The sequence below is a fragment of the Salvelinus sp. IW2-2015 genome, linkage group LG15 (assembly GCF_002910315.2).
Source record: "Salvelinus sp. IW2-2015 linkage group LG15, ASM291031v2, whole genome shotgun sequence".
NCBI lineage: Eukaryota > Metazoa > Chordata > Actinopteri > Salmoniformes > Salmonidae > Salvelinus > Salvelinus sp. IW2-2015.
Window position 1 is genome coordinate 32,394,621 of NC_036855.1, and position 27,143 is coordinate 32,421,763.

Genomic DNA, 27,143 nt, shown 5'->3' on the forward strand with positions numbered 1-27,143 from the left:
GTTGATGAAAATCTGTGGCGGGACCAAAACAACAGACATGACTAATTTTGTTTTCGCAATGGAGTATTTGTTTCTTGAGGTTTGATTGTGATTTTACTACATTTTCACCGTTTCTTTATCTATTCCGTACAATTGATCTAACATACTGTACAGTACAGTAGTACAAATAGGCCTATTTTTGTTTTCATTTTTACTGTATGTGTGCTTACAGTCTGCTGTTTGTCATGTATTGAGTCATGTTGAAATATAAAACTTGCATTGGTGTTCCTTTCTTGTTTGAGTACATGCACACAATATACAGTATGACAACAACATCTTTGTCTTCACACTGAAATAGGCTCTGATAGTAGTGTTTTGAATATGTCACATCYGTTGTCACTAAGTTAGATTCATTTGATGTGTGTGTGTCTCATTTGTACGCAGAGTTTCATTTTGAAGATAATAGCTAGTGTTACCATTCTTTTATCTGAAAGGTAATTGTTATCTTTAGTGTTGATAAGCCCATGGGTGTAAAATAAAAAGCTTGACCCACAGGGAAACCCACTCATTGGTCGCTTCCCACCCAGAAGAACCTCTCAATAAATCATTCCCCCTTCCCTGCCCCCCCTTCCCCTTCCCCCTCCCCCCCAGCCCTTCCGCCCCGGTTCCCCCAACCTGCACTATAATTACGGGGTTGCAGCATAACGGAGAGTGGCAGCCTTACATATGAAATCTCTTAATCAGCATATTTTTGGTCTTAAGGTATTAACAAAATATATATTTWAAAAAAAAAGTAAGCTATATACTGTACAAGGCCAATGTGCAGGGATATGGTGTAAGTTGAGGTAATATACGCATACATGTAGGCAGGGGTAAAAAGTGACTAGGCAGCCGGATAAGTAATAATAAATAGTAGCAGCATCGAGGCGCTACAGGAGGAGCTATAGGAGGAGCTATAGGAGGACGGGATCAATGTAATGGCTGGAATGGAATTCATGGAATGGAGCCAAACATCTGGTTTCCATATGTTTGATGTGTTTGATACCATTCCATTTATTCCATTCCAGCCATTATAATGAGCCCATCCCCCTATAGCTCCTCACACCAACATCCTCTAAGGTGTGTGTAAGTGTGTGTGGTGTCTGTATGTGTGAGTGTGTGTTTGTGTGTGCGCTATGTGTGTGTGTGTGTGTGTGTGTGTGTATGTGTGTGCGCGTGCGTGTGTATGTGTGTGCGCATGCGTGTGTGTGTAAGAGAGTGACAGTGTGTGTGGATAGAGACCTGAGAGTGTGCATAAAGTCAATGCAGATTGAGTAAATGCAGCTAGACGATGGTTGGGGGTGAGCAGCCATCGGTTAGCTATTCAGCAGTCTAATTTCTTGGAGATAGAAGCTGTCTCTAAGCTTGTTGGTCCGAGACCTGATGCTCCTGTACCTTTTTCCAGATGGTAGTGGAGACAACAGTACATTGCTGAGTTGGCTGAGGTCTTTGGAAATTTTCTGGGTCTTCCTCATACACCGCCTGATATAAATGTCCTGGATGGCAGGGAGCTTAGCCCTAGTGATGTACTGGGCCGTCCGCACCACCCTCTGTAGTTGAGGGAGATGCTGGCACCATTCTCTGACATCCTCCCTGTAGGATGTATCATTGCTGTCAGTGATCAGGCCTACTAACGTCGTGTCGTCAGCAAACTTGATGATGGTGTTGGAGTCGTGCGTGGCCATGTAGTAGTGTGTGAACAGGGAGTACAGAAAGGGACTAAGCACAACCCCTTGGGGGGCCTGCGTGTTGAGGGTCAGCGCGTGGTGGAGGTGTTGTTGCTTACCCTCACCACCTGGGGTTGGCCCATCAGGAAGTCCAGGATCATAAAAAATCATCTCACACTCACTACCGAGTTACAAACTGCCTCGGGAAGCAATGTCAGCACAATAACTGTTCATCGGGAGATTCGTGAAATGGGTTTCCATGGCCGAGCAGCCTCACACAAGCCTAACACAAGCCTAAGATTACCATGCACAATGCCAAGCGTCGGCTGGAGTGGTGTAACGCTCACCGCCATTGGACTCTAGAGCAATGGAAATGTGTTCTCTGTAGTGATGAATCACGCTTCACCATCTGGCAGTCCGACGGACGAATCTGGGTTTGGCGGATGCCAGGAGAACGCTACTTGCCCCAATGCATTGTGCCAACTGTAAAGTTTGGTGGAGGAATAATGGTCTGGGACTGTTTTTCATGGTTCAGGCTAGGCCCCTTAGTTCTAGTGAAGGGAAATCTTAACGCTACAGCATACAATGAATTCTAGATGATTCTATGCTTCCAACTTCGTGGCAATAGTTTGGGGAAGGTCCTTTCCTGTTTCAGCATGACAATGCTCCCGTGCACAAAGTGAGGTCCATACAGAAATGGTTTGTCGAGATCGGTGTGGAAGAACTTGACTGGCCTGCACAGAGCCCTGACCTCAACTCCATCGAACACCTTTGGGATGAATTGGAATGCAGACTGCGAGCCAGGCCTCATCGCCCAAAATAAGTGTCTGACCTCACTAATGCTCTTGTGGCTGAATGGAAGCAAGTCCCCGCAGAAATGTTCCAAAATCTAGTGGAAAGCCTTTCCAGAAGAGTAGAGGCTGTTATAGCAGCAAAGGAGGGACCAACTCCATATTAATGCCCATGATTTTGGAATGAGATGGTTAACGAGCAGGTGTTCATATACTTTTGGTCATGTAGTAGTGTATCATGTTACAAAAAGGTGCGCGTTGCTCCAAAATATCCGACTCCACCCATGCGCACGTACACGTGCTAAATAATGGAGTGGAGTGAGTGGAGAGCTTAAGAGTCAAGGTTTCTGTGTCGTGTACCAATAATTAATCTTGACTAACATGAGGTATGGGTCTGTTACTGCTTTGTTGCACTGGGCCTAGGAGAGTAACTGGGAAAGTAAATGTAAATGATACATTGACCGCCCCAGCCTTAATACATACATGTCTGAAGATGAATATAGGCCTGTGCTTGATCAAAACAGGGTCTCTCAAGTTGACATAATAAGCATTTTGCAAGAAAAACATACAGTATGCACAGTAGTGTCCTGTCCAAGGGATGTACTTGTACATCAAGCGGCCTCACGCTACAGAAACAGGATATGGGCCATTCTGGCTCYGACAAGGCGTACTTACTTATACGTGCAGTTGTCCTGCTCCATAACACTCCAATATAATGGACACTGCTGCTGCTGCCACGCCCCATCCATAGAGACGAATATAGTATTAATCTCTACACTCCCATCCCTTTAGCCAAGGACAGGAAGAAACAGAGGGAGCTCATTGTGGCCTTAAGTCCCAAAGGGGACAAAGAGGATTCAGTTAAGTCCCGGCTCTTACTCACTTGTAGACTCTGGCGTTGTACTTCCTCTCTCCGGGGAAACCGAACATGCCACAGATGACTCTGCTGTTGTGCTTGGTCCACTCCACATCACAGATCTGCTTCCACTTCCCCCCGTCCTTCACCTCCACGTAGCCCTCCGTCACTGGGATGCGCTTGCGATATGACGACAGAATGGCCCGAATATGCACGTCCTCCACCTGAATGTTTAAACTCTGTGAACAAAAATGTACATATTTGAGTATATGAGTGTCAGCTAATACAATATCTCTGCTATGGCTTTCAGTAATTGAATGAGCAAGGTATTGAGCATATCATATATGTTAATATGTGGTAGGGTTAATTTCACATTCATAGGCCAAGAGGCATCTGTATTGTACAAATATATTTCATTATAAATTATGGTCTCTTCCCCTGTGGTCCTCTATGGTCCTCTCTTACTCTATGGTCTTTTCCTTATCATCTTCAAAATAACCACTCCACATGTGAGTACATTTGGCCGTTTTCCCTTGTTACATAATCGTATACTGGAGGCAAGGCATCGACCCCCCCCCCCCCCCCCCTCGGCACTCTAATTGCATTCCCTCATAAAGCCTCTACAGAATACCCAAACATTTTTACAATCCCATCACCTAATTAATGACAGCTCAGACCCAGCTGTACTGCAACTGCTTGGCTTTTGAACAAGGATATCAAAGGAGTGACCATGGCAACTCATACAACACTTTCTAGTCACGTTTTAAAGGGTGTCACTGGAAAGATGCTGGTAGGTAACGAAAACCCAGTCTGGGTTCAAAATGTTGGCCTATTAAACACTTTCGTAGCATTTTACCAGTGTGCAGATTAACTTTTTGTTCTAGATAGAGAAAAACACCCACAAAGCATTATGATTGGTTGTAAAATCAATGGCAACTCTCCACCAAAGATCTTTCATTTACTGTAATATTACAAGAAATAAGATTTGAATATTGTTCCACTTATTGAACCATCTGTGGMGAGAGTGACATGCTGACTTGCCTGAGGTGTTTCTCTCTTCTCCTGCAAGCATTACCAGATCAATACTGTATCATTTTAAAGGCAGCGTATATCTGTCTACATGTCTGCCTGTGTCAAAAAGTAACTTGGAGACCTTCCTCTGTGATGCCTGTTGGGAGTTTGAATACACAGCCTCTCTTCCAAAACCCCAACCCACATTCCTGCGCTACGTGAAAGTGTAGGCCATGGGCAACAGAGGAGAGGAGAGAAGTACTGTCTGATGGATATTTGTCTTTTCTTAGCYGATAGGCTGAGAAAGGTCTGGCTGAGAAACAAATCAAACCCAGGTCCTGTCCTCTCAGACCTAAAGCCACTGGCTTGTGTCTCAAATGGAACCCTATTCCCAATGTAGTGTACTACTTTTGAKCAGGGCCCATAGGGCCAGTTACATCTCCATGAAAAGGTTTTCCTGAAACGTCATCGACATCATTCCACAGAAATGTTCAGATGCCACCGAACCACAGAGAAACTYAAAAAGATCTGTCTACTCTTTCCTCGACTGTTTTTTTCCAAAGATGACCACATTAACTCCAACAGTCCCACCATAGTGCTGGRGTGTTTTGGACTTCTAACCCCTTTAAAACATTGTGTGTTTAAGCTTCAGACTTCTGGGTTGTATCATTGGATTTGTCTCTTTTCTATTTCTTCTGCAACCATTGATACAGTACCAACCATTAGTCTGTGTGATTAATGGGGGCTGAGCTAAAGAGGTGTTTGTGAGACAAGGGTGGATCCTGAAGGGGCCCGGGGCCAGGACTTTTTACAAAAACCTCTGTAGAATGTTTTGAGCTACAAACTATTTGACTATCTATGAAAATCTAAGACTSTCATGAACACACAGGTAACATGTTTTGCTCTACGATGCTCACAAGGTTCACAATAATTGCTAAACGGTAAGGGGTTCTTCTACATAGAAAATAATAGGAAATCCCAGGAGTTTCGAGTTTCAAGTTTTATTAGTTGTATGTACAGGATACACATGGTATACACCGTCCAATTAAATGGTTACTTACAGGTTTTTTCTCAGCAATTCTACAACAATAAGAAATAAGAAAATATAATAATAGGAACATAAAGTAAATGGCTCAGTAGAARCGAATAAACATTTAAGRGTAGAGTGCATTCGGAAAGTATTCTGACCCCTTGASTTTTTCCACATTTTGTTACGTTACAGCCTTATTCTAAAATTGATTACATATATTTTTTCCCTCATCAATCTACACACACAATACCCCATAATGACAACTCAAAAACAGGTTTTTAGAAATGTTTGCAAATGTATTAAAAATAAAAAACTGAAATATCACATTTGCATAAGTATTCAGACCCTTTACTCAGTACTTTGTTGAAGCCCGTTTGGCAGCGATTARAGCCTMGAGTCTTCTTGGGTATGACGCTACAAGCTTGGCACAACTGTATTTGGGGAGTTTCTCCCATTCATCTCTGCAGATCCTCTCAGATCCTCTCGCTCTGTCAGGTTGGATGGGGAGCATTGCTGCACAGCTATTTTCAGGTCTCTCCAGAGATGTTCGATCTGGGCCACTGGATACCTGTCCCGAAGCTACTCCTGCGTTGTCTTGGCTGTGGGCTTAGGGTCGTTGTCCTGTTGCAAGGTGAATCTTTGCCCCAAGCCTGAGGTCCTGAGCGATCTGGAGCAAGTTTTCATCAAGGATTTCTCTGTACTTGGCTCTGTTAATCTTTCCCTCGATCCTGACTAGTCTCCCAGTTCCTGCCACTGAAAAACATCCCAACAGCATGATGCTGCCACCACCATGCTTCACCGTAGGGATGGTGCCAGGTTTCCTCTAGATGTTACGCTTGGCATTCAGGCCAAAGAGTTCAATCTTGGTTTCATCAGACCAGAGAATCTTGTTTCTCATGGTCTGAGAGTCGTTTAGGTGCCTTTTGTCAAATTCCAAGCAGGCTGTCATGTGCCTTTTACTGAGGACTGGCTTCCGTCTGGCCACTCCACCATCAAACGCCTGATTGGTGGAGTGCTGCAGAGATGTTTGTCCTTCTGGAAGTTCCTCCCATCTCCACAGAGGAACTCTGGAGCTCTGTCAGAGTGACCATCYGGTTCTTGGTCACCTCCCTGGACAAGGCCCTTCTCGCCCGATTGCTCAGTTTGGCTGGGCGGCCAGCTCTAGGAAAAGTCTTGGTGGTTCCAAACTTCTTCCAATTAAGAATGATGGAGGCCACTGTGTTCTTAGGTACCTTCAATGCTGCAGAAATTGTTTGGTACCCTTCCCCAGATCTGTGCCTCGACATAATCCTGTCTCGGAAGTCTACGGACAATTCCTTCGACCTCATTGGCTTGGTTTTTGCTCTGACATGCACTGTCAACTGTGGGACCTTATATACAGTAGACAAGTGTGTGCCTTTCCAAATCAATTTAATTAACCACAAGTGGACTGCAATCAAGTTGTAGAAACATCTCAAGGATGATCAATGGAAACAGGATGCACCTGAGCTCAATTTCGAGTCTCATAGGAAAGGGTTTGAATACTTATGTAAGCAAGGTATTTCTGTTTTTTAATCTGTATACATTTAAAAATTGTATTATGGGGTATTGTGTGAAGATTGCTGAGAATTWAAAAAAKAWWTMTTTTMMMAYWAWYWSTSTYWKARAWKAKAAWYTGMYSAKAYYGYYYWGMMSTSWYWARWWTRWSAYWYRYCASWYWYWYTAWWAMKGSYYYYSYCAYWWTWTAMWSRKKWATWTWRACYRGTMTTMTGGYAYAGYGGYYWMMGGGGGGGYAATTTTTAAATTGTGCAGTATTTAGCAATCATAAGAGTCTGGTTGCGGCAGTTTTGATATGTGTGTAGCACGAATGTATTTATGTGTACGTGTACGTGTGCGAACAGCTCATGGCTCGGGTGTATGGGGTTCTTGATGATGCTYCATGCCTTTCTCYGGCACRGTTTTGAGTAACTGTCCTGGATGGYTGGGTTCACTTTCCCAGTGATRTACTGAGCCGTCTTCACCAGCCGCTMGAGGGCCTTGCGTTCGTGGACGGAGCAATTCCCGTACCAGGCCATGATGCAACCGGTCAGAACACTCTCGTGGTGCAGCGGTAGCATTTAGAGAGGACCTGGTGTGACATGCCAAATTTCTTCAGCCGCTGTTGCGCCCTCCTGACTAGAGTGGTGGTGTAGACACTTAGTGTCTCAGTGGAGGCTCCTTAGAGGAGGAAGGGGAGGWTCATCCTTCTCAGTGAATTTCATAAAAATAAAAATAGTGAAACATTAAAAAAGTTATCATTTTTAGATCAAACTAAATATATTCACGTCACCAAATAACGTATTAAAACACACTGTTTTGAAATGAAGGTCTACAGTAGCCTCAACAGCACTCTCTGGGGTAGCACCATGGTATAGCCGGAGGACAGTTATTTTCCATCCTCTTCTGGGTACYATGACTTCAATAGAAAACCTAGGAGGCTCATGGTTCTCACCCCCTAGACTTACACAGTAATTATGATGACTTCCGGAGGACGTTCTCCAACCTATCAGAGCTCTTGCTGCATGAACTYACATGTTGTCCACCCAATCAAAGGATCAGAGAATGAATCTAGTACTGAAAGCATAAGCTACATCTAGCTAGCAATGCAGTGCATAAAATGTGGTGAYTAGTTGACTCAAAGAGAGAGAAAGGCAATAGTTGAACAGTTTTGAACAAATTAATTTATTKCAAATTTAYGTAGAAGCAGCAGAAAGAGAGAGAGAGCTAGCTATATTTTGTTGTATTTTTTTCACTTTCACTTAGCTAGCGAATGCAGCTAGCTAATTTATCCTACTAAAACACCCAGCTCAAACAGAGAGGAATGCTATTTATGTTAGCTAGCAGGCTAAGTCTTCCAAGTCAAGGTAAGCTTTCGGTTTTATACATTTATTGCCACTGGGGCCTGCTGGTGTAACTGCTAAACAGCTTGCTGTACACTGTGCTGCATGATTTTAGCGGGTTTAGTTAGTAGCTATGTTGACTATGACGTTAGCTAATACGGTGACAACAATGTAGGCTTTGTGTAGCATTTAGTGTTTATGGTATGAAGGTTTAGTTTTGAAAGGTTTTTTCTCCTGGTCACAGACAGCTGTTGTTTTGTGCACTGAAGTCCACAAATTGTGGGAAAAGGTGGAGAGGAGAGGAGAGCGCTTAGATGCGAGAATTATACAACGAGCAAAGTGATGATTCTGTTTGTATGTTTCAGCATGACAATATCCCCGTGCACAAAGCGAGGTCCATACAGAAATAGTTTGTTGCAATTGGTGTAGAAGAACTTGACTGGCCTGCACAGAGCCCTCACCTCAACCCCATCAAACACCTTTGGGATGAATTGGAATGCCTATTGCGAGCCAGGCCTAATCGCTTAACATCAGTGCCCGACCTCACTAATGCACGTGGCTGAATGGAAGCAAGTCCCTGCAGAAATGTTCCAACATCTAGTGGAAAGCCTTCCCAGAAGAGTGGAAGGTGTTATAGCAGCAAAGGGGGACCAACTCCATATTAAAAACCCATGATTTTGGAATGAGATGTTCGACGAGAAGGTGTCCACAAACTTTCATTCGTAGGCTAGGTTGTAGCAGCCTCATGATGGGTATAGCGGAAATTTGAGTATCTAAACCTATCAATGTTAATATAAAAGGCCATGCTGATAAAAAAAAATGTCCTCCCTAATCTTAAACAGCACCCGACCGCCACTGCAGTGTCTATAATACTGTAATAAGCTCACATAGTTGCTGTCACAAAGTTGTCACTGACCATGTGGAGATTCATTTCCCACTGAGCAAACTATTTCTGTATTTACAGCATTCATATAAATTCCTTTTTATCAGGTTCTTGCTCTGGAGGACCTTCTTTTTACATTCACATTTGTCAATAAAACGAATGAATGCAACTCTTTATGTCAACTTGTTTTACATTCTACTTGTAGCCATGGTTGTCCTGAAAAGAACATGGTAAAACACTTCATTGTGAGGTTAAATATAAAGGGCTGGACATGCATATAAAAGAAAGTCAGATAAATGAAAAAGACGATTTTTGCTTGGATCTCGGCAGTGATAGGATTAACCAGTGAGTGGAGTGAAGAGATGCAGGATGCTGAGGATGTAAAACTATCTGGGGGTTCCAACCCTGTGACATGACGACATGATAATTGAGGAAACTGTGGTGATAGCGACCTTGTCTGTTTTAGATTATCTGGTAGTATACTGTACTTTGAAGAAAGTCTGCCCAATAAAAACCAAGGTTGCCTCCCAAATAACCCGCTATTTCCCATGTAGTGCAGTTGCTTTTAACCAGGGCCCATAGCGACCGTCAAGCAGGATTCTCGCAGATAACAGACTTATCACCTCCTCCAGAACTTTACATTAATAGTGAACAGGTATAGTACTTAACATGAATTAAATGACCCGACTCCAAAACGTATTACAGAGATGAATACACAGATAGAAGATACAACTGCTCTGACAGGCATGATAGAATAAAAATACAATTTCCTCCCWACAGACTTATACTGGCCAAGACAAACACTATCACTGGCTAATAACTCTAACATACAGGATTTACCTGTACGGATGAAGCAGTCTCTCAAGCTGTACTTAAACCTAACAGTCTTACATAGAAGCCAGTCATCAAAATATTATTCTGAATAACCCTCCTCTTTAATTTGTTTTGCTGTTAAAGAAAGGAGTGAACTTGTTCCACTAACTGAAWCTCGCATGGCAACCCAACCTCCACCTTCCCTGCTTGCTATTGGGCACCCAGCCCCTTTAATGATTGACTTCCTGTTTAGAGTTCAGGACTGCACTTTCCTCGGTGCCTCATTCAAATGTCTAGAAAAGAAATGCCTGTTGATTGCAGCGGTGTTGTTGTAGAATAGCACAGCAGAAAAACAGCAGCCGGTGAGATACTTCTAACATATGTGGCTTGTTTCTATGCACTTTGGGGGAGGGGTTTCCAGGAATTGGCAGCAGGGGGGGGAAGGTGCAGCAGATGGAAAAGCCATTAGTGGGATGCGTCTTTGTGAGGAGGTAGAGACAGGAGCAAAGGAGAGGAAGCTAGTGGCCCCTCTCTCTGACTGTCTCATTGTTGCTATCATCCGGAATCAATTAGTTCATCTATGATGTCTATATACAGTGGCTTGCGAAAGTCTTCACCACCCTTCACATTTGTCCTATGTTGTTGCCTTACAACCTGGAATTAAAATTGATTTTTTGGGGGGGGGGGTTGTATCATTTACACAACATGCCTACCACTTTGAAGATGCTAAATATTTTTTATTGGGAAACAAACAAGAAATAAGACAAGAACAAAAAACAGAAAACTTGAGCGTGCATAACTATTCGCCCCCCAAAGTCAATACTTTGTAGAGCCCCCTTTTGCAGCAATCTCAGCTGCAAGTCTCTTGGGATATGTCTCTATAAGCTTGGCACATCTAGCCACTGGTATTTTTGCCCATTCTTCAAGGCAAAACTGCTCCAGCTCCTTCAAGTTCCGCTGGTGTACAACAATCTTTAAGTCATACCACAGATTCTCAATTGGATTGAGGTCTGGGCTTTGACTAGGCCATTAAAAGACGTTTAAATGTGTTGCTTTAGCAGTATGCTTAGGGTCATTGTCCTGCTGGAAGGTGAACCTACATCCCAGTCTCAAATCTCTGGAAGACTGAAAACAGGTTTCCCTCAAAAATTTCCCTGCATGTAGCCATCTATCATTCATTCAATTCTGACCAGTTTCCCAGGCCCTGCCGATGAAAAACATCCCCACAGCATGATGCTGCCACCACAATGTTTCGGGGTGATGAGAGGTGTTGGGTTTGCGCCAGACATAGCGTTTCCCTTGATGGCCAAAAAGCTACATTTTTGTCTCATCTGACCAGAGTACCTTCTTCCATATGTTTAAAATCAAATCAAATTTTATTTGTCACATACACATGGTTAGCAGATGTTAATGCGAGTGTAGCGAAATGCTTGTGCTTCTAGTTCCGACAATGCAGTAATAACCAACGACTAATCTAACCTAACAATTCCACAACTACTATCTTATACACACACAAGTGTAAAGGGATAAAGAATATGTACATAAAGATATATGAATGAGTGATGGTACAGAACGGCATAGGCAAGATGCAGTAGATGGTATCGAGTACAGTATATACATATGAGATGAGTAATGTAGGGTATGTAAACATAAAAGTGGCATAGTTTAAAGTGGCTATTGATACATGTATTACATAAAGATGGCAAGATGCAGTAGATGATATAGAGTACAGTATATACATATACATTATATTAAGTGGCATTGTTTAAAGTGGCTAGTGATAAGRTTTTGATCAATTTCCATCATTAAAGTGGGCTGGAGTTGAGTCAGTATGTTGGCAGCAGCAACTCAATGTTAGRGGTGGCTGTTTAACAGTCCGATGGCCTTGAGATAGAAGCTTTTTCAGTCTCTCGGTCCCTGCTTTGATGCACCTGTACTGACCTCGCCTTCTGGATGATAGCGGGGTGAACAGGCAGTGGCTCGGGTGGTTGTTGTCCTTGATGATCTTTATGGCCTTCCTGTGACATTGGGTGGTGTAGGTGTCCTGGAGGGCAGGTAGTTTGCCCCCAGTGATGCGTTGTGCAGACCTCACTACCCTCTGGAGAGCCTTACGGTTGTGGGCGGAGCAGTTGCTGTACCGGGCGGTGATACAGCCCGACAGGATGCTCTTGATTGTGCATCTGTAGAAGTTTGTGAGTGCTTTTGGTGACAAGCCAAATTTCTTCAGCCTGCTGYGGTTGGGGAGTCTCCCACATGCCTTTTGGTGAACACCAAATGTATTTGCTTGTTTTTTTCTTTAAGCAATTGTTTTTTTCTGGCCTCTCTTCCGTAAATTTCAGCTCTGTGCAGTGTACAGCTTAGTGGTCCTATGGACAGATACTCCAATCTCCCCGCTGTGGAGCTTTGCAGCTCCTTCAGTGTTATCTTTGGTCTCTTTGTTGCCTCTCTGACTAATGCTCTCCTTGCCTGGTCTGTGAGTTTTGGTGGGCGGCCCTCTCTTGGCAAGTTTGTTCTGGTGCCATATTCTTTAATTTTTTTAATAATGGTGCTCTGTGGGATGTTCAAAGTTTCTGATAATTTTTTATAACCCAACCCTGATCTGTACTTCTCCACAACTTTGTCCCTGACCTGTTTTGAGAGCTCCTTGGTCTTCATGGTGCCGCTTGCTTGGTGGTGCCCCTTGCTTAGTGGTGTTGCAGACTCTGGGGCCTTTCAGAACAGGTGTATATATATACACTGAGATCATGTGACACAGATTGCACACAGGTGGACTTTATTTAACGAATTATGTGACTTCTGAAGGTAATTGGTTGCACCAGATCTTATTTAGGGGCTTCATAGCAAAGGGGTGAATACATTTGCACACATCAGTTTTTCATTTTTTATTTTAAAGAATTTAAAAAAAATAATACATTTRTTTCATTTCACTTCACCAATTTGGACTATTTTGTGTATGTCCATAACATGGAATCCAAATAAAAATCCATTTAAAGTACAGGTTGTAATGCTACAAAATAGGAAAAACGCCAAGGGGGATAAATACTTTTGCAAGGCACTGTAGCAACATAATGACAATTAATTACAATGTAAATGAGAAAAGAATGTTTAAAAGTTTGTCAATCAAATATCCTCTTTCAGGAAACTCATTGAGCTGTGATTCTCTTTTGCTCCTGACTGCTCCGTGAAATCAATGCAGTGCATTTGTAGGCCTACCATTGGTAGTTGAAGAGAATATGTCATTCAACTAAACAAGTTTCAAATGAGGTCCCTTGGAATGAGACCAGACTGACTGCGTCATCCTAACCCTCCGGGCTTGGAGTTGAACAGAATGTAACTGCCATGAGTTGAGTGTTTCAACTCATTTACTGGTGTCATAGAATGATTTAGAGCCATCTTACGCATTGACCACAGGACAGAAGAATCAGCCAACCAGCTCTGCACACACTGGTTGAATCAACGTTGTTTCTACGTCACTTCAATGAAATTACGATGAACTAACGTGGAATAGGCATTGAATTGACGTCTGTGCCCAGTGAGAAAGGGCTYACACTGACAATTGCAGTATGTGTGAGGTTTATTATGTAGGCTACAATAGTCCATTCCCAGAATCATACACTAGAAAGTGAACTTGGGGCATTAGTTCTAACATGTTACAACCACAATGATGTTTGTTGCCCTTGAGAAATTAACTGAAATATGCCTTTCAAATGCACCAACAAGACATGCCAATGAAACATGATTAAAAACAAATGCATCATTCAGATTCAAGCGCCACTTGCACTCACAGTACTGAGGCGCAATACTCTTTATAACATGAATGTCCGTTTGGAGCAATTAGACAATGGTGTGACTTAGTGTGTAATCTTTAATTAACCTACTTCTCATCCTCTCAGGCCAGACTGTAACCTCAAGCCTCCACCAAAACACAGTGCTAATGCAAAAACAATGGCCATGGAGCCTACAGCACATGGTTCCAATAGAGACCCTGAACTCCATTGACTTCTTACAGAAATCACCAAATATCRTTGTGAAACTGGGTTACATAGACATTCCAAGTGAGAGAACAAATCATTTCTGGAGAACATCACAACAGTATTGAGCTAAAGTGACTTCCTGGGATCAAGTTTGCCCCTCCCTGGGCTTGCTGCATTTGTTTCAAGATCACATGTGCTGTGCTGACTAGACCAGCACTGTTGGGAGCTGATTATTCTGTGAGCCACAACACAAATAGATGATTTGTCCTTTCCAGAAACAGTGTTTATGATGTGGCAGTGCAGGCAATTTACCTCACGTCTCRGTTTCACTTGTTCATGCTCCTTAGAAAACATTAAAAAGAGCCTTTGTTGACAAAGTGGAAACAGATGTTCCACAAAACTATTACAAATCCTGAAAAACTACAGTTTGACTTATTTGGAGAAAGAAATAAGGCAATTATTACTTGTAGTCGAATCTGAGATGAACYACTTTAATTGGAAGACGATGTCCTTAACTAGTACTGTGTGGCATTTATAAATTAGACACAGAAGTTCGTGGTTTGTGRCACACTGGCACAAACTCACACATTGACTGTGAAAACTAATCTTGATTTCCACAGCTATGAGTTGTAAGAGACTAAGGGCTACATTTTAGACTGTGTATTTCAGAGGATAAACTAAACATCCCATTCAGTTYAATTGTATTGTGGGAATGCAGTGCACTGGGGTGTAGACTTTTCATTGTTGTTACATGGCCAGAGAGCAATCCATCAGTTGTGAGAAGTTCATTCAATTGTTCAAATTCAAAGGTCAAATGACTTTTTCAACCCCACAGTAGTCAAGTTCTTGGGCCATTCCTATTAGGCTTGACATGGCACTTTACAGAACCCTACTATGATGACAAGGCCAGAGGTTTACAGAGGAAAAAGTGGTTGGTTTGACCTTAAGCCTGAGGGGAAAAACTGAGGTAATGAAGATGGAAGGGCCGTAAACTATTGCTTTGGGAGAAACTGTGTATACACTGTGTGTGTGTGTGTGTGTGTGTGTGTGTAACTATACTTGTGGGGACCCAGAATAGTAAATGAACAAAAATGTACCAACTGGGGACATTTTGTTAGTCCCCACAAGGTCAAATGCTATTTCGAGGGGGTTTAGGGTTAAGGTTAGAATTAGTGTTAGGATTCGAATTAGGTTCAGGGTTAGTTTTAGGGTTAGGGTTAGGAGCTAAGGTTAGGTTAAGGTTAGGTTTTCAGTTGAGGTTAGGGTTAGGGTTAAGGTAAGAGTATGGGTTAGGTTTAGGGTGAAGGTTAGGTTTTTGAATGGCACTGAATTGTGTCCACCAACAAGGTTAGCTGTACAATGGTGAGTGAGTGAGTGAGTGAGTGAGAGACAGATAAAATAATTTCAATCCCAATTAACATTATGACAGATTTTACCTGTCTGCCACAGTAGCCCTGCCTCCACCTAGCCTCCCAGCCCCAGCTCATGTAACAGCATGGTAGGAGATTCCTCCAAACCAAAGGAGCAAAAACAAATGGAAGTAAATACATTAAAGTAGAACAAGGTTGTTTCAAGGCATGTTACCACATAAATCATCTAACATCAATAAAATAAAAATACTCCTTTATGAACCACCATTACACCTTACTTTACTTTATATTACTTCCTTCAATAAACCTCAATCAACCACCTCTCTGGGGGACGTTTCAATAGCTGACGTTCAATTGAGACCACAAATTTGAACAACCAAGAATAAACTTCTTTCAGGCTGTATTCCTTCTAGGAGCACACAGTACCCTATTAGTTCCTTGTCGGATACAGAGTGCAGGCATGAATGCATCTCAAATGTTACCTAAATTGCTACTGCAACAGAACACATTGGTATGTACATAACGTCTGCATTGATAAATGCAGCTCAATGGTAAGCCAGRTAGGAAATGTACATAGCCAAGAATGACCTTTCATAAACACAGAGGAATGTTCAATGTTAAATCTGGTTGGAGCAGAAGGTAATGCATGTGCTTGATCACAGGTCAGACATCCCCACAAACACAAACCTCACCTCTAAATCATCTACAGTAAAAGCTGAAGGGCAGTGAGAGGATACATTCCTAAGGATTATGGAGTAGGACAGGAGTTTTTGGGCACTAATCTTCATATACTGTCCCCAAAGTATATAGCTATGACTATAGCTGGGGAAAAAATGGTGTGTGATAAACAGAAAATAAACAGAAAATGAATTCCTATTTAATAAGTCTTAACAGAAAGCAAACAGTAACTTCTCAGAGGAGCACTGGATCAAATTAAATGTTATTTGTCACATGCTTCGTCACACACTTCTTTGTCTTGCATAGAGGTTGTTAAGGGAGAGGGTGTTGTCCTGGCACCTCACTGCCAGGTCTCAGTCATCAGGCCTACCACCATCGTGTCATCAGCAAATTTAATYATGTTGGAGTCGTGCGCGGCCACGTAGTCGTGGGTGATCAGGGAGTACAAAAAGGGACTAATCACGCACCCGAAGGGCCCCCGTGTTGAGGGTCAGCGTGGCAGGTGTGTTGTTGCCTACTCTCAGCATCTGGGGTCYGCCCATCAGGAAGTCCAGGATTCAGTTGCAGAGGGAGGTGTTCAGTCCCAGGGTCCTGAACCTAGTGATGAGCTTGGAGGGCACTCTGGTGTTGAACGCTGAGCTGTGGTCAATGAACAGCATTCTTACCTAGGTGCTCCTCTTGTCCAGGTGGGAGAGGGAAATGTGGAGTGCAATAGAGATTGCATCATCTGTGGGTCTGATGGGGCGGTATGCAAATTGGAGTGGGTCCAGGGTGTCTGGGTGTTGATGTGAGCCATGAACAGCCTTTAAAAGCATTTCATGGCTACATATGTGAGTGCTACGGGGCGATAGTCATTTAGACAGGTTACCTTAGCTTTCTTGGGCACAGTGACTATGGTGGTCTTCTTGGAAAATGTAGCTATTACAGACTGGGTCAGGGAGAGGTGGAAAATGTCAGTGAAGACACTTGCCAGCTGGTCAGCGCATGCTCTGAGTACGCGTCCTGGTAATCCATCTAGCCCTGTGGCCTTGTGAATGTTAACCTGTTTAAAGGCATTACTCACATCAGCTATGAAGAGCGAGATCACACAGTCGTCTGGAACAGCTGTTGCTCTCATGCATGGTTCAGTGATGCTTGCCTCGAAGCGAGCCTAGAATGCATTTAGCTTGTCTAGTTGGCTCGCATCACTGGGCAGTTTGCGGCTGGGTTTCATTGGACCATTTCTGTATTGACCGCGTAACTGTTAATTCCTTTATGAGTTTTTGCTTGTAAGCAGGTATCAAGAAGATAGAGTTATGGTCAGATTTGCCAAAAGGAGGGCTTGGGAGAGCCTTGTATGCGTTTCTGTGTGTGGAGTAAAGATGAGAGTTTTGTCGCCTATAGTTGAACAGGTGACATGCTGGTAAAAATTAGGTAAAATGGATTTCAGTTTCCCTGCATTAAAATCACCGACCAACGAGAAGCGCCGCCTCTGGGTGTGCATTTTATTCTTTGCTTACGGCCCTATACAGCTTGTTGAGTACGGTCTGTGGTGGTAAACCAGCATTGGTTTGTGGTGGTAAATAGACAGCTACAAATATTTTGGGATTAAAACTCTATCGGTAAATAGTATGGTCTGCAGTTTACATACACATAGGGTGGAATCATTAAAACTAGTTTTTCAATCTCTACACAAATGTATTGTTAACAAACTATAGTTTTGGCAAGTCGGTTAGGACATCTACTCTGTGCATGACAAAAGTAATTTTTCCAACAATTGTTTAAAGACAGATTATTTCACTGTATCACAATTCCAGTGGGTCAGAAGTTTACATACACTAAGTTGACTGTGCCTTTAAACAGCTTGGAAAATTCCAGAAAGCGATGTCATGGTTTTAGAAGCTTCTGATAGGCTAATTGACATCATTTGAGTCAATTGGTCCTGTGGGTGTATTTCAAGGCCTACCTTCAAATTTAGTGCCTCTGCTTGACATCATGGGAAAATCAAAAAGAAATCAGCCAAGACCTCAGATTTTTTATATATATATATATATATTTTTTTTAGACCTCCACAAGTCTAGTTCATCCTTGGGAGCAATTTCCAAATGCCTGAAGGTACCACGTTCATCTGTACAAACAATAGTACGCTATTATAAACACCATGGTACCACAGTCATACCGCTCAGGAAGGAGACGCGTTCTGTTTCCTAGAGATTAACGTACTTGGGTGCGAAAAGTGCAAATCAATCCCAGAACAACAGCAAAGGACCTTGTGAAGATGCTGGAGGAAACAGGTACAAAAGTATCTATATACAGTAAAATCCTATATCGACAAAACCTGAAAGGCCGCTCAGCAAAGAAGAAGCCACTGCTCCAAAACCGCCATAAAAAAGCCAGACTACGGTTTGCAACTGCACGTGGGGACAAAGATCGTACTTTTTGGAGAAATGTCCTCTGGTCTGATGAAACAAAAATAGAACTGTTTGGCCATAATGACCATTGTTATGTTTGGAGGAAAAAGGGGGAAGCTTGAAAGCCGAAGAACACCATCACAACAGTGAAGCACGGGGGTGGCAGCATCATGTTGTGGGGGTGCTCTGCTGCAGGAGGGACTGGTGCCACACCAAAAACAGATGGTATAACCACGAGGAAGGAAAAATTCATGTGGATATATTGAAGCATAATCTCAAGACATCCGTCAGTAGCAGCTTCATAAGATTCCGCAAGCTACAATCGCGCGTCTTCTCTACTATACTCGCCCAACCTGTCCCATGCATACTATGCAACCACTGATTAAAGCGGTGAACTAACTGCATGTCGGATTGCATAATCCCACTCTTCGTCTGTGCACCACCTCGACAAACACGGCTAAGACAACAAAGTCAAGGTATTGGAGTGGCCATCACAAAGCCCTGACCTCATTCCATAGAAAATGGGCAGAACTGAGAAAAGCATGTGCGAGCAAGGAGGCCTACAAACCTGACTCAGTTACACCAGCTCTGTCAGGAGGAATGGCCAAAATTCACCCAACTTATTGTGGGAAGCTTGTAAGGCTACCCGAAACGTTTGACCCAAGTAAAACAATTTAAAGGCAATGCTACCAAATACTAATTGAGTGTATGTAAACTTCTGACCAACTGGGAATGTGATGAAAGAAATACAAGCTGAAATAAATAATTTTCTCTACTATTATTCTGACATTTCACCTTCTTAAAATAAAGTGATCTTAAATGACCTAAAACAGGGAATTTTTACGAGGATTAAATGTCAGGAATTGCGAAAAACTGAGTTTAAATGTATTTGGCTAAGGTGTATGTAAACTTCTGACTTCAACTGTATCTAGATACATAGGCTCTATACGATACCGAATGATACATTTAGTTTGAAACGATTTGGTGCGATTCGGTTTTTATGAGAACGAATCAATGCGCTTCGATTCGATCGATGCATTTGTGTGTGTGTGTAAATTATGTATGTCTAGGTATATGTACTATGTATATGAGGCACCTGAGCTGAGCCATAAGGTAGACTAGGCATCTACCACCCGACTACCACTATCATATATTGTCACCCCACTTTGGTTGTGAAATCACCATCACCCACTAATAACCTGTCATTTTTGCAGATTAAGTGTTTGAGCTAGTAATGTATCACTATTGTTTCTAAATTAGCCATGACATGTTTTTGACCGTTTTAAAGATTTCTGTCCTTGTATGAAATGATCAACTTTACTCAGTATATCTAAAAACGACCACATACGTAGATTGTTTAAACAAAAATGATCAAAACTATTGCTGATGGTGAACCTGAACAATTGAACAATTGAAATACAATCTATTGTAAGCCCCCTTCAGCAGGTATAAGCCAGATTATAGTTGTGTCTCCAGGTAGGTTACATTTATTCCAGTAAAGCACAATTTTCAACAGTGCATAGATAACAATAACCTAGCAAATTACATAGGTTGACACTTACCTAATATCAAGCCATTTTAGCATTTGAATGCTGAAGGTGCCGGCAGATCAGGAACAGGATGCCTCCCTCACGTTGGTCAATGCACAAAGCCGGGCACAGTGCAATAGTTTGACTAGGCTACTGATATTGCCTGGGGTTCTTCTGCATGCAAAATGACTTGTACTTAGTTCAACACTGAAGAGAGGACGCATCAGTTGTCACAAAAGATTAGGTATTTTCGAAGGTAGAAATAATTTAATAATAAAAAGTGAACTGGTGATTCGTAACATTTGAAAAGGCACTCCGTGCAAGATTCAGGTTTCACCTCTCTCTTAACTAACTCCTTGAAACTTTTTCTTTGTGGTTGGACTTGCCAGCTATTGTCGTTAAGTCATTGCATGTGCCCCACGATGAAAGGGCAACAGTGTCTCTAAATCAGTGGTCACCAACCGGTCGATCGCCAAGGCATTCCTAGTCAATCACCAAACATTTCTGTAAAACCCCCAACGACAAAGCCTTTCAATTTTTTTTATTTTGTTTCACGTTGTTGGCAGTAGGTGCCCTTGATTCAGCAGCCCTAGCACAGGGAAGGCGAAGTGTTCCCATTTTTAACCATATGATGTGTCTGAAGGTAGAACTCTGCGTACCCGCGCAGCCCAGGAGCAAATCAAGCGCACCTATAGGCCTACCGCTGGCCAATCAGATAGCTCAGATCACCGTGTCGGCACAGTTTCCTCCAGCACACAGTCAGGTTGATACTGTGAGATTTCAAAATGTTTAAACCATGACTAGAGACAGACCCAATGAATAAGCAAAGAGCTGCCGTTTTTAAGAGTAATTAATGTCTAGTTGTTATTCACACTGTCAACACTTTTAAAACACGTATAAGCCATTCGCGTTCTCCCTACTTCCACTCGCGCTTTAACCACACTGCAGCTGCAATTAATGTGATTTTATTGACCTTTATTTAACTAGGCAAATTAAGAACAAATTGTTATTTACAATGACGGCTTACCCCGGCCCAACCCGGACGACGCGGGCCAATTGTGCGCCGCCCTATGGGACTCCCAATCACGGGCCGGATGTGATGCAGCCTGGAGTATAGTAAATTGTTTCGATAAGCTTATGTATTATTAGCAGCTTGTGTCTTTTTTAACACAAGGATATTTAACTTTCTCTGGTCACAACATGATTGGTGCATGAGGCAGAATAATGCAGTGCGACTTGAGTTTGCCATCAGCTGGAAGACTTTTCTCAGCGAAGGAGGGAGAGGGGAGGGACGGTGAGTTGGGTGAGAGGCAGCCCATCGCTGCTCTCTCCCTCCTTAAAAATGATTATGCTCACTCAACTATGCCTCACAAGTAATACAACAAATGATCTATTACCAGTGTGATCAATATACCTACATTTTTTAAAATATAATAACAAAATAGTCTCTAGAAGAACAACATTGGCAGGGCAATTATACCATAGCCAATATGCAGTGATAATGTATTGGGCCTATAGCCTACTGCAAAAACCTCATTGCTACAGAACTGTTTTTTAATAGTTAACGTGGCACAGGCGTAAGTTTTTTAAGTCACTTTAAAAAAAAATCTGAGCGGTAGATCTCAGCTTGCATTTGACTCGGAAAGTGATCTTGACTCAGAAAAGGTTGGTGAACACTGCTCTAAACTCTAAAATGTGGGCGGAAATGTTCTCAGCCAAAGCCCCTACTTTGAGTCCCCATACCTCTCTCATCATCCCCACCACAGAACACACTAGTCTGTCCTCATCGCTAACATTAGACTATGGATGTCAGAGCTTCTGTGTGGAGCTAGCCACACATGCCCACGTCTTAGTGAATGGAAAAGCTGACTCTGATATTCTCTCAGTAAATATCACAGCTGGAGAGATCACAAAGGGCTGAGTTCATACGTCTAGACCTCTACAGCACTGCTCTCTGGATCATCATCATCTCTATCAGAGGTGGCATCACAGGTCCCAGAGTGGTGTGGCGGACAAAAACTTCTGGGGCCCGTAGTTCTTCCTTATCTGGTAACCTACCTCACCTCACCAGGTAAAACCTTATAAGGTATGACGTGATTCATCTGTTGTAAAAAGGTTTAATAATATATATTAAAAAGGTTTAATATAAGGTTTAATATTTAAAAAGGTTTTTTTAATCAGGTCACATGGTTAAAAAAAAAACTCCTGGAAAATCTCCTGGCCTTGGGGAGGATGAAAACCCTGTCAAACTGCAGCAAACTTGTACTTATTTGTATTACTACACAAACAGAGAAAGCAACATGATTAGACAATAAAACTCACAGGGCTGAGCTTGATTTATGTAGGTTTGCATCGTGTAGTCCGGCCCTATGCAACTGTAGGCCTAATTCAAAATMAACTCACAGTCTATGTCAGCTATTGGGTTTTATTGACTAATTCCAGTTAATCATTTCGGATTGAAAAAGTCTAGGTAGCCTATTCAACCCAAGTTTGAAAATAAACCAAATTTGATCCACATTCACATTTTCAGACAAACAAATGGACTATAAATACACTATGTTACCGCTTCGTTTACGCTGGCCAGAGGGACAGGGCGCATAGTAGGCTAGACTAAGACTATGCAGCTGCTGTTTTTTTATTTGATTATTTAACCTCTAAGTAGGCAAGTCAGTTAAGAACAAATTCTTAATTACAATGACGCCCTAGGATCACTGCCTTGTTCAGGGGCAGAACAACAGATGTTTACCTTGTCAGCTCGGGGATTCGATCTAGCAACCTTTCGGTTACTGTCCCAACGCTCTAACCACTAGCCTACCTGCCCCCCCAAAAGAAAAAAAATGCTTCTGATTAAATCACCATGGGAGCATACCCGAGTTGAGGACATTTCTTTTATCTTTGATATGTTCTTCTGTCCTGCACCTGATGTGAATATTTGGATGTTGGATGTGCATATTTTTCAATGCACAAAAAAAAAACAGAATCACCCTGAGGCATCCAGCTGTTACTCTACTGTGCTGTCCGTCATCACTTGATTTCAGAGACATTTTAAAAATGGAAACTTATGGTTTGAGCTGAAACTCAGAGAGCTCTGGTCTGCACTCCCCTCATAAGATTGGTATGTGAACTCGAGGGCCTGCAGAGTGAGCAGAACAGCAAGATAACACTCTGCAATTAGCTGTAGGCTTGTAGGACATACTTCCATGAGGTGCGCAAATGAAGCCTTTAAGAGCCCAGCAGGATTACACTGACAGTTGTGAGTGCAACACCTATGACTACTTATTTAGTTAGTTACCAGTAGCCTCACTTTCTTTGAAAAACTTCACGTGGGCTCGTGCACATGACTGTAAAGTCATCATTGGGTTCACAATTTAGTTTTGGCKTGACTATTCACTTCTTTTGAAAGCACGTAATACTTAAATGCTGTCAAAAGGAGTGTCTTCACTCACTGCACAGAACAGCTCAATAAAACCAGCTGTGAGGGCTTTCTCTGACGAGCAGTCAGGAACCAAATGTTCTGGCCCAGTGTAAACATTTCAGTCAACAACGTCAACCAAAATCAAGTGTCTTTGGGGCCGTTTCCTGAACACAGATTAAGCCTAGTCCTTTTTCTGTCCAGGATTAGCTTTAATCTGTGTCTAGGAAACCTAACTAAGGCGGGCTTTATAGAAGGTAGATCGTTTACCTGCACATTATTGGCCATGGTGTTGATGAATTTAAATCCTGGGATCCTCTTGTCGCTGCACACCACGCCCACGTCCTCGGTGTGCTTGCAGTCGGACACACCGATCCCGTTGGAGGTGCACAGTGCCAGGCTCTTCTCTTTCCCAGTGCACTGGACATTGTCAAACCAGATGCGTCCTGAAAAACATCAGGATTCTGAACACATTGTGGATACATCATAAAGAACTCTGTAGGGATAAATCTTTCTTTCACCTGACCAGTTGTCGCCAGCTTGGTCAAACAGCCAAGCGACTTTGGAAAAGTGGACTGGACACTGACAGCAATTATGCTGCTGAGATTGTACGTACACTGACTACCTTATCCCTAACATATCTACGCTACAGATGTGCCTTGTTCATTTTGGTAAAAGTTGAGTCAGAACGTAGACAAAGAGCACTACCGGTAATCCAAAACATCCAGCATTTATTCATGGTAAAGCCGGTCTGTCAGTGAAATATGTCAGAATAAACATAAATCCAAATGGCCTATTGAAAAGTTTCACTGGGAAAATTGGTTAAACCTGGCCAATAAAAAAACATCCCTTAAAATAGTCAATTATTTCCCCTTCCCCTTATCATTACACATATAAAGGTTTGAAGTGCAATAACGGACATCTTACCCTCTCCTTTCCCATATTTAGAGGATGGAGACCAGGAGACAGCCTCCAGGTAGCCCAACTCCCTGCACACCACCTGGGCAGAATGGATGGAGAAGTCATCATCACAGACTGTGCCCCACTCGCCATCATAGAAAACCTCCACGCGCCCCTCGTTGTGCTTGCGCTTGTCCCCTGCCAAACGCAGCTGTATCCTGGGTGTGTCGGGTGGCAGCTCCGGGGCACTGTACTGCTCCTGCTCGGGCTCTGGGTAGCCCTGTGGATAGCCGTGTGGGTAGCCTAGGTGTTCGTACTGGGCKCGGCACAGTTCTAACAGGCCCAACAGGATGGTGAAGCAGCAGGGGAGCGACCAGGCGGCCAGCATGGTGGTGTCTGTCAAGTCAGACAGTAMAGGTTATCTATGGGAGAGTAGGCAGAGATTAGGAAAATAACATTACCCATTTAAAATTCCTTTGGCTACTTGTCATATGGTTTTTCACAGGGAGAATGCCTGGGGGTTTGGAATTCAGGATTGCAGCAAAGGAGATTAATAAGGGCAGCAAGTGCRTCACCTACATTCTAAGAATTACAGTAACGCCAATTGACCCTTCGCTAAGCCCCTCTTGGTTACTGTTGCAACATCGGACAACATTTTCCCAGGAAGTCCAATTCACCACTCAAACCACAGGCAAAATCCACTCAATGATCTCAAACTGTGTTTTAAAAACACAATGAAATTAAACACAGACTACCCCTTGCTAATCAGGAGACAATCGGGTATGTTGTGGTGGACTGTCATTACAATTGCTTCACCGGAACCAGGTAAATTATGCTTGCAGTGTATTTAGCCACTGAATAGCTCGGCATTCACTGTCAGCAAGCAGTCACAGCTACTAACCACTTTTGGAGCTAACAAGTGGAGGTGGGTAGTGACACCCTACAAGTAACACATTACATGTACTTAAAGGCTCATTGCAATCAAAAAACTTGATTGTGCTGTGTTTTATATATATTTCCACACTATGTGTTTGGACCACCTTTACTCCACACACAGAGACGCAAACAAAGCTCTCCCTCGCCCTCCATTTGGCAAATCTGACCATAATTCTATCCTCCTAACTCCTGCTTACAAGCAAAAATTAAAGCAGGAAGCACCAGTGACTAGATCAATAACAAAGTGGTCAGATGTAGCTTAGCATCTACTTCAGGACTGTTTTGCTAGCACAGACAGGAATATGTTCTGGGATTCCTCCGATGGCATTGAGGAGTACACCACATCAGTCATTGGCTTCATCAATAAGTGCATCGATGACGTCCCCCCCACAGTGACTGTACGTACATACCCCAACCAGAAGCCATGGATTAAAGGCAACATCCGCACTGAGCTAAAGGCCAGAGCGCCGCTTTCAAGGAGTGGGACTCTAACCCGGAAGCTTATAAGAAATCCTGCAATGGCCTCCGACGAACCATCAAACAGGACTAAGATTGAATCGTACTGCACCAGCTCTGACGCTRGTCAGATGTGGCAGGGCTTGCAAACCATTACAGACAACAAAGGGAAGCACAGCCGAGAGCTGCCCAGTGACACGAGCCTACCAGACGAGCTAAACAACTTCTATGCTCGCTTCGAGGCAAATAACACTGAAACATGCATGAGAGCACCATCTGTACCAGAAGACTGTGTGATCACACTCTCCGCAGCCGATGTGAGTAAGACCTTTAAACAGGTAAACATTCACAAGGCCGCAGGGCCAGATGGATGACCAGGACGTGTACTGCGAGCATGCGCTGACCAACCGGCAAGTGTCTTCACTGACATTTTCAACCTCTCCCTGTCCGTGTCTGTAATGCCAACATCTTTTAAGCAGACCACCATAGTGCCTGTGCCCAAGAACACTAAGGTAACCTGCCTAAATGACTACCGACCCATAGCACTCACATCTCTAGCCATGAGGTGCTTTGAAAGGCTGGTCATGGCTCACATCAACACCATTATCCCAGAAACCCTAGACCCACTCCAATTTGCATACCGCCCAAACAGATCCACAGATGATGCAATCTCTATTGCACTCCACACTGCTCTTTCCAACCTGAACAAAAGGAACACCTATGTGTTACATAGATTTATATGATTAAACAGTGCATTCGGAAAGTATTGAGACCCCTTGACTATTTCAACATTTTGTTACATTTCAGCCTTATTCTAAAATGTATTAAATAGTTMTTTRCCCCTCATCAATCTACACACAATAACCCATAAAAAAATATATATTTTGGCAAATGTATTAAAAATAAAACCCGAAAATATCACATTTACATAAGTATTCAGACCCTTTACTCAGACCCTTTACTTTGTTGAAGCACCTTTGGCAGTGATTACAGCCTCGACTCTTCTTGGGCATGACGCTACAAGCATGGCAGACCTGTATTTGTGGAGATTCTCCCATTCTTCTCTGCAGATCCTCTCTGRCAGGATGGATGGGGAGTGCGCTGCACAGCTATTTTCAGGTCTCTCCAGAGATGTTTGATTGGGTTCAAGTCCGGGCTCTGGCTGGGCCACTCAAGGACATTCAGAGACTTGTCCCAAAGCCACTCCTGCGTTATCTTGGCTGTGTGCTTAGGGTCATTGTCCTGTTAGAAGGTGAACCTTTGCCCCAGTCTGAGGTCCTGAGTGCTCTGGAGCAGGTTTTCATCAATGATCTCTCTGCACTTTGCTCCGTTCATCTTTCCCTCGATCCTGACTAGTCTCCCAGTRCCTGCAGCTGAAAAACATCTCCCCGGCATGATGCTGCCACCACCATGCTTCACTGTAGGGATYGTGCCATGTTTTCTCCAGACGTGACGCTTGAAATTCAGGCCAAAGAGTTCAGTCTTGGTTTCATCAGACCAGAGAATCTTGTTTCTCATGGTCTGAGAGTCGTAGGTCGTAGGTGCCTTTTTGCAAACTCCAAGCAGGCTGT

General features: G+C 43.0%; 1 protein-coding gene across 2 annotated transcripts in view; it reads right to left on the reverse strand.

Annotated features, from left to right (window-relative positions):
* The window catches only part of loxl2b (lysyl oxidase-like 2b), a 60,512-nt gene that overhangs the window by 28,009 nt on the left and 5,360 nt on the right, over positions 1 to 27,143 (reverse strand). The window contains exons 2-4 of one of the 2 annotated variants that reach the window (XM_024002192.1): positions 24,208 to 24,576; positions 23,551 to 23,726; positions 3,360 to 3,571 (exon numbers count right to left, since the gene is read on the reverse strand). In XM_024002192.1, the coding sequence (XP_023857960.1) occupies positions 3,360 to 3,571; positions 23,551 to 23,726; positions 24,208 to 24,568 (749 nt within the window). In that variant the 5' untranslated portion in view covers positions 24,569 to 24,576. Of the gene's footprint in view, positions 1 to 3,359; positions 3,572 to 23,550; positions 23,727 to 24,207; positions 24,603 to 27,143 lie in introns of both variants that reach the window. The other variant, XM_024002191.1, reaches the window with a different exon arrangement.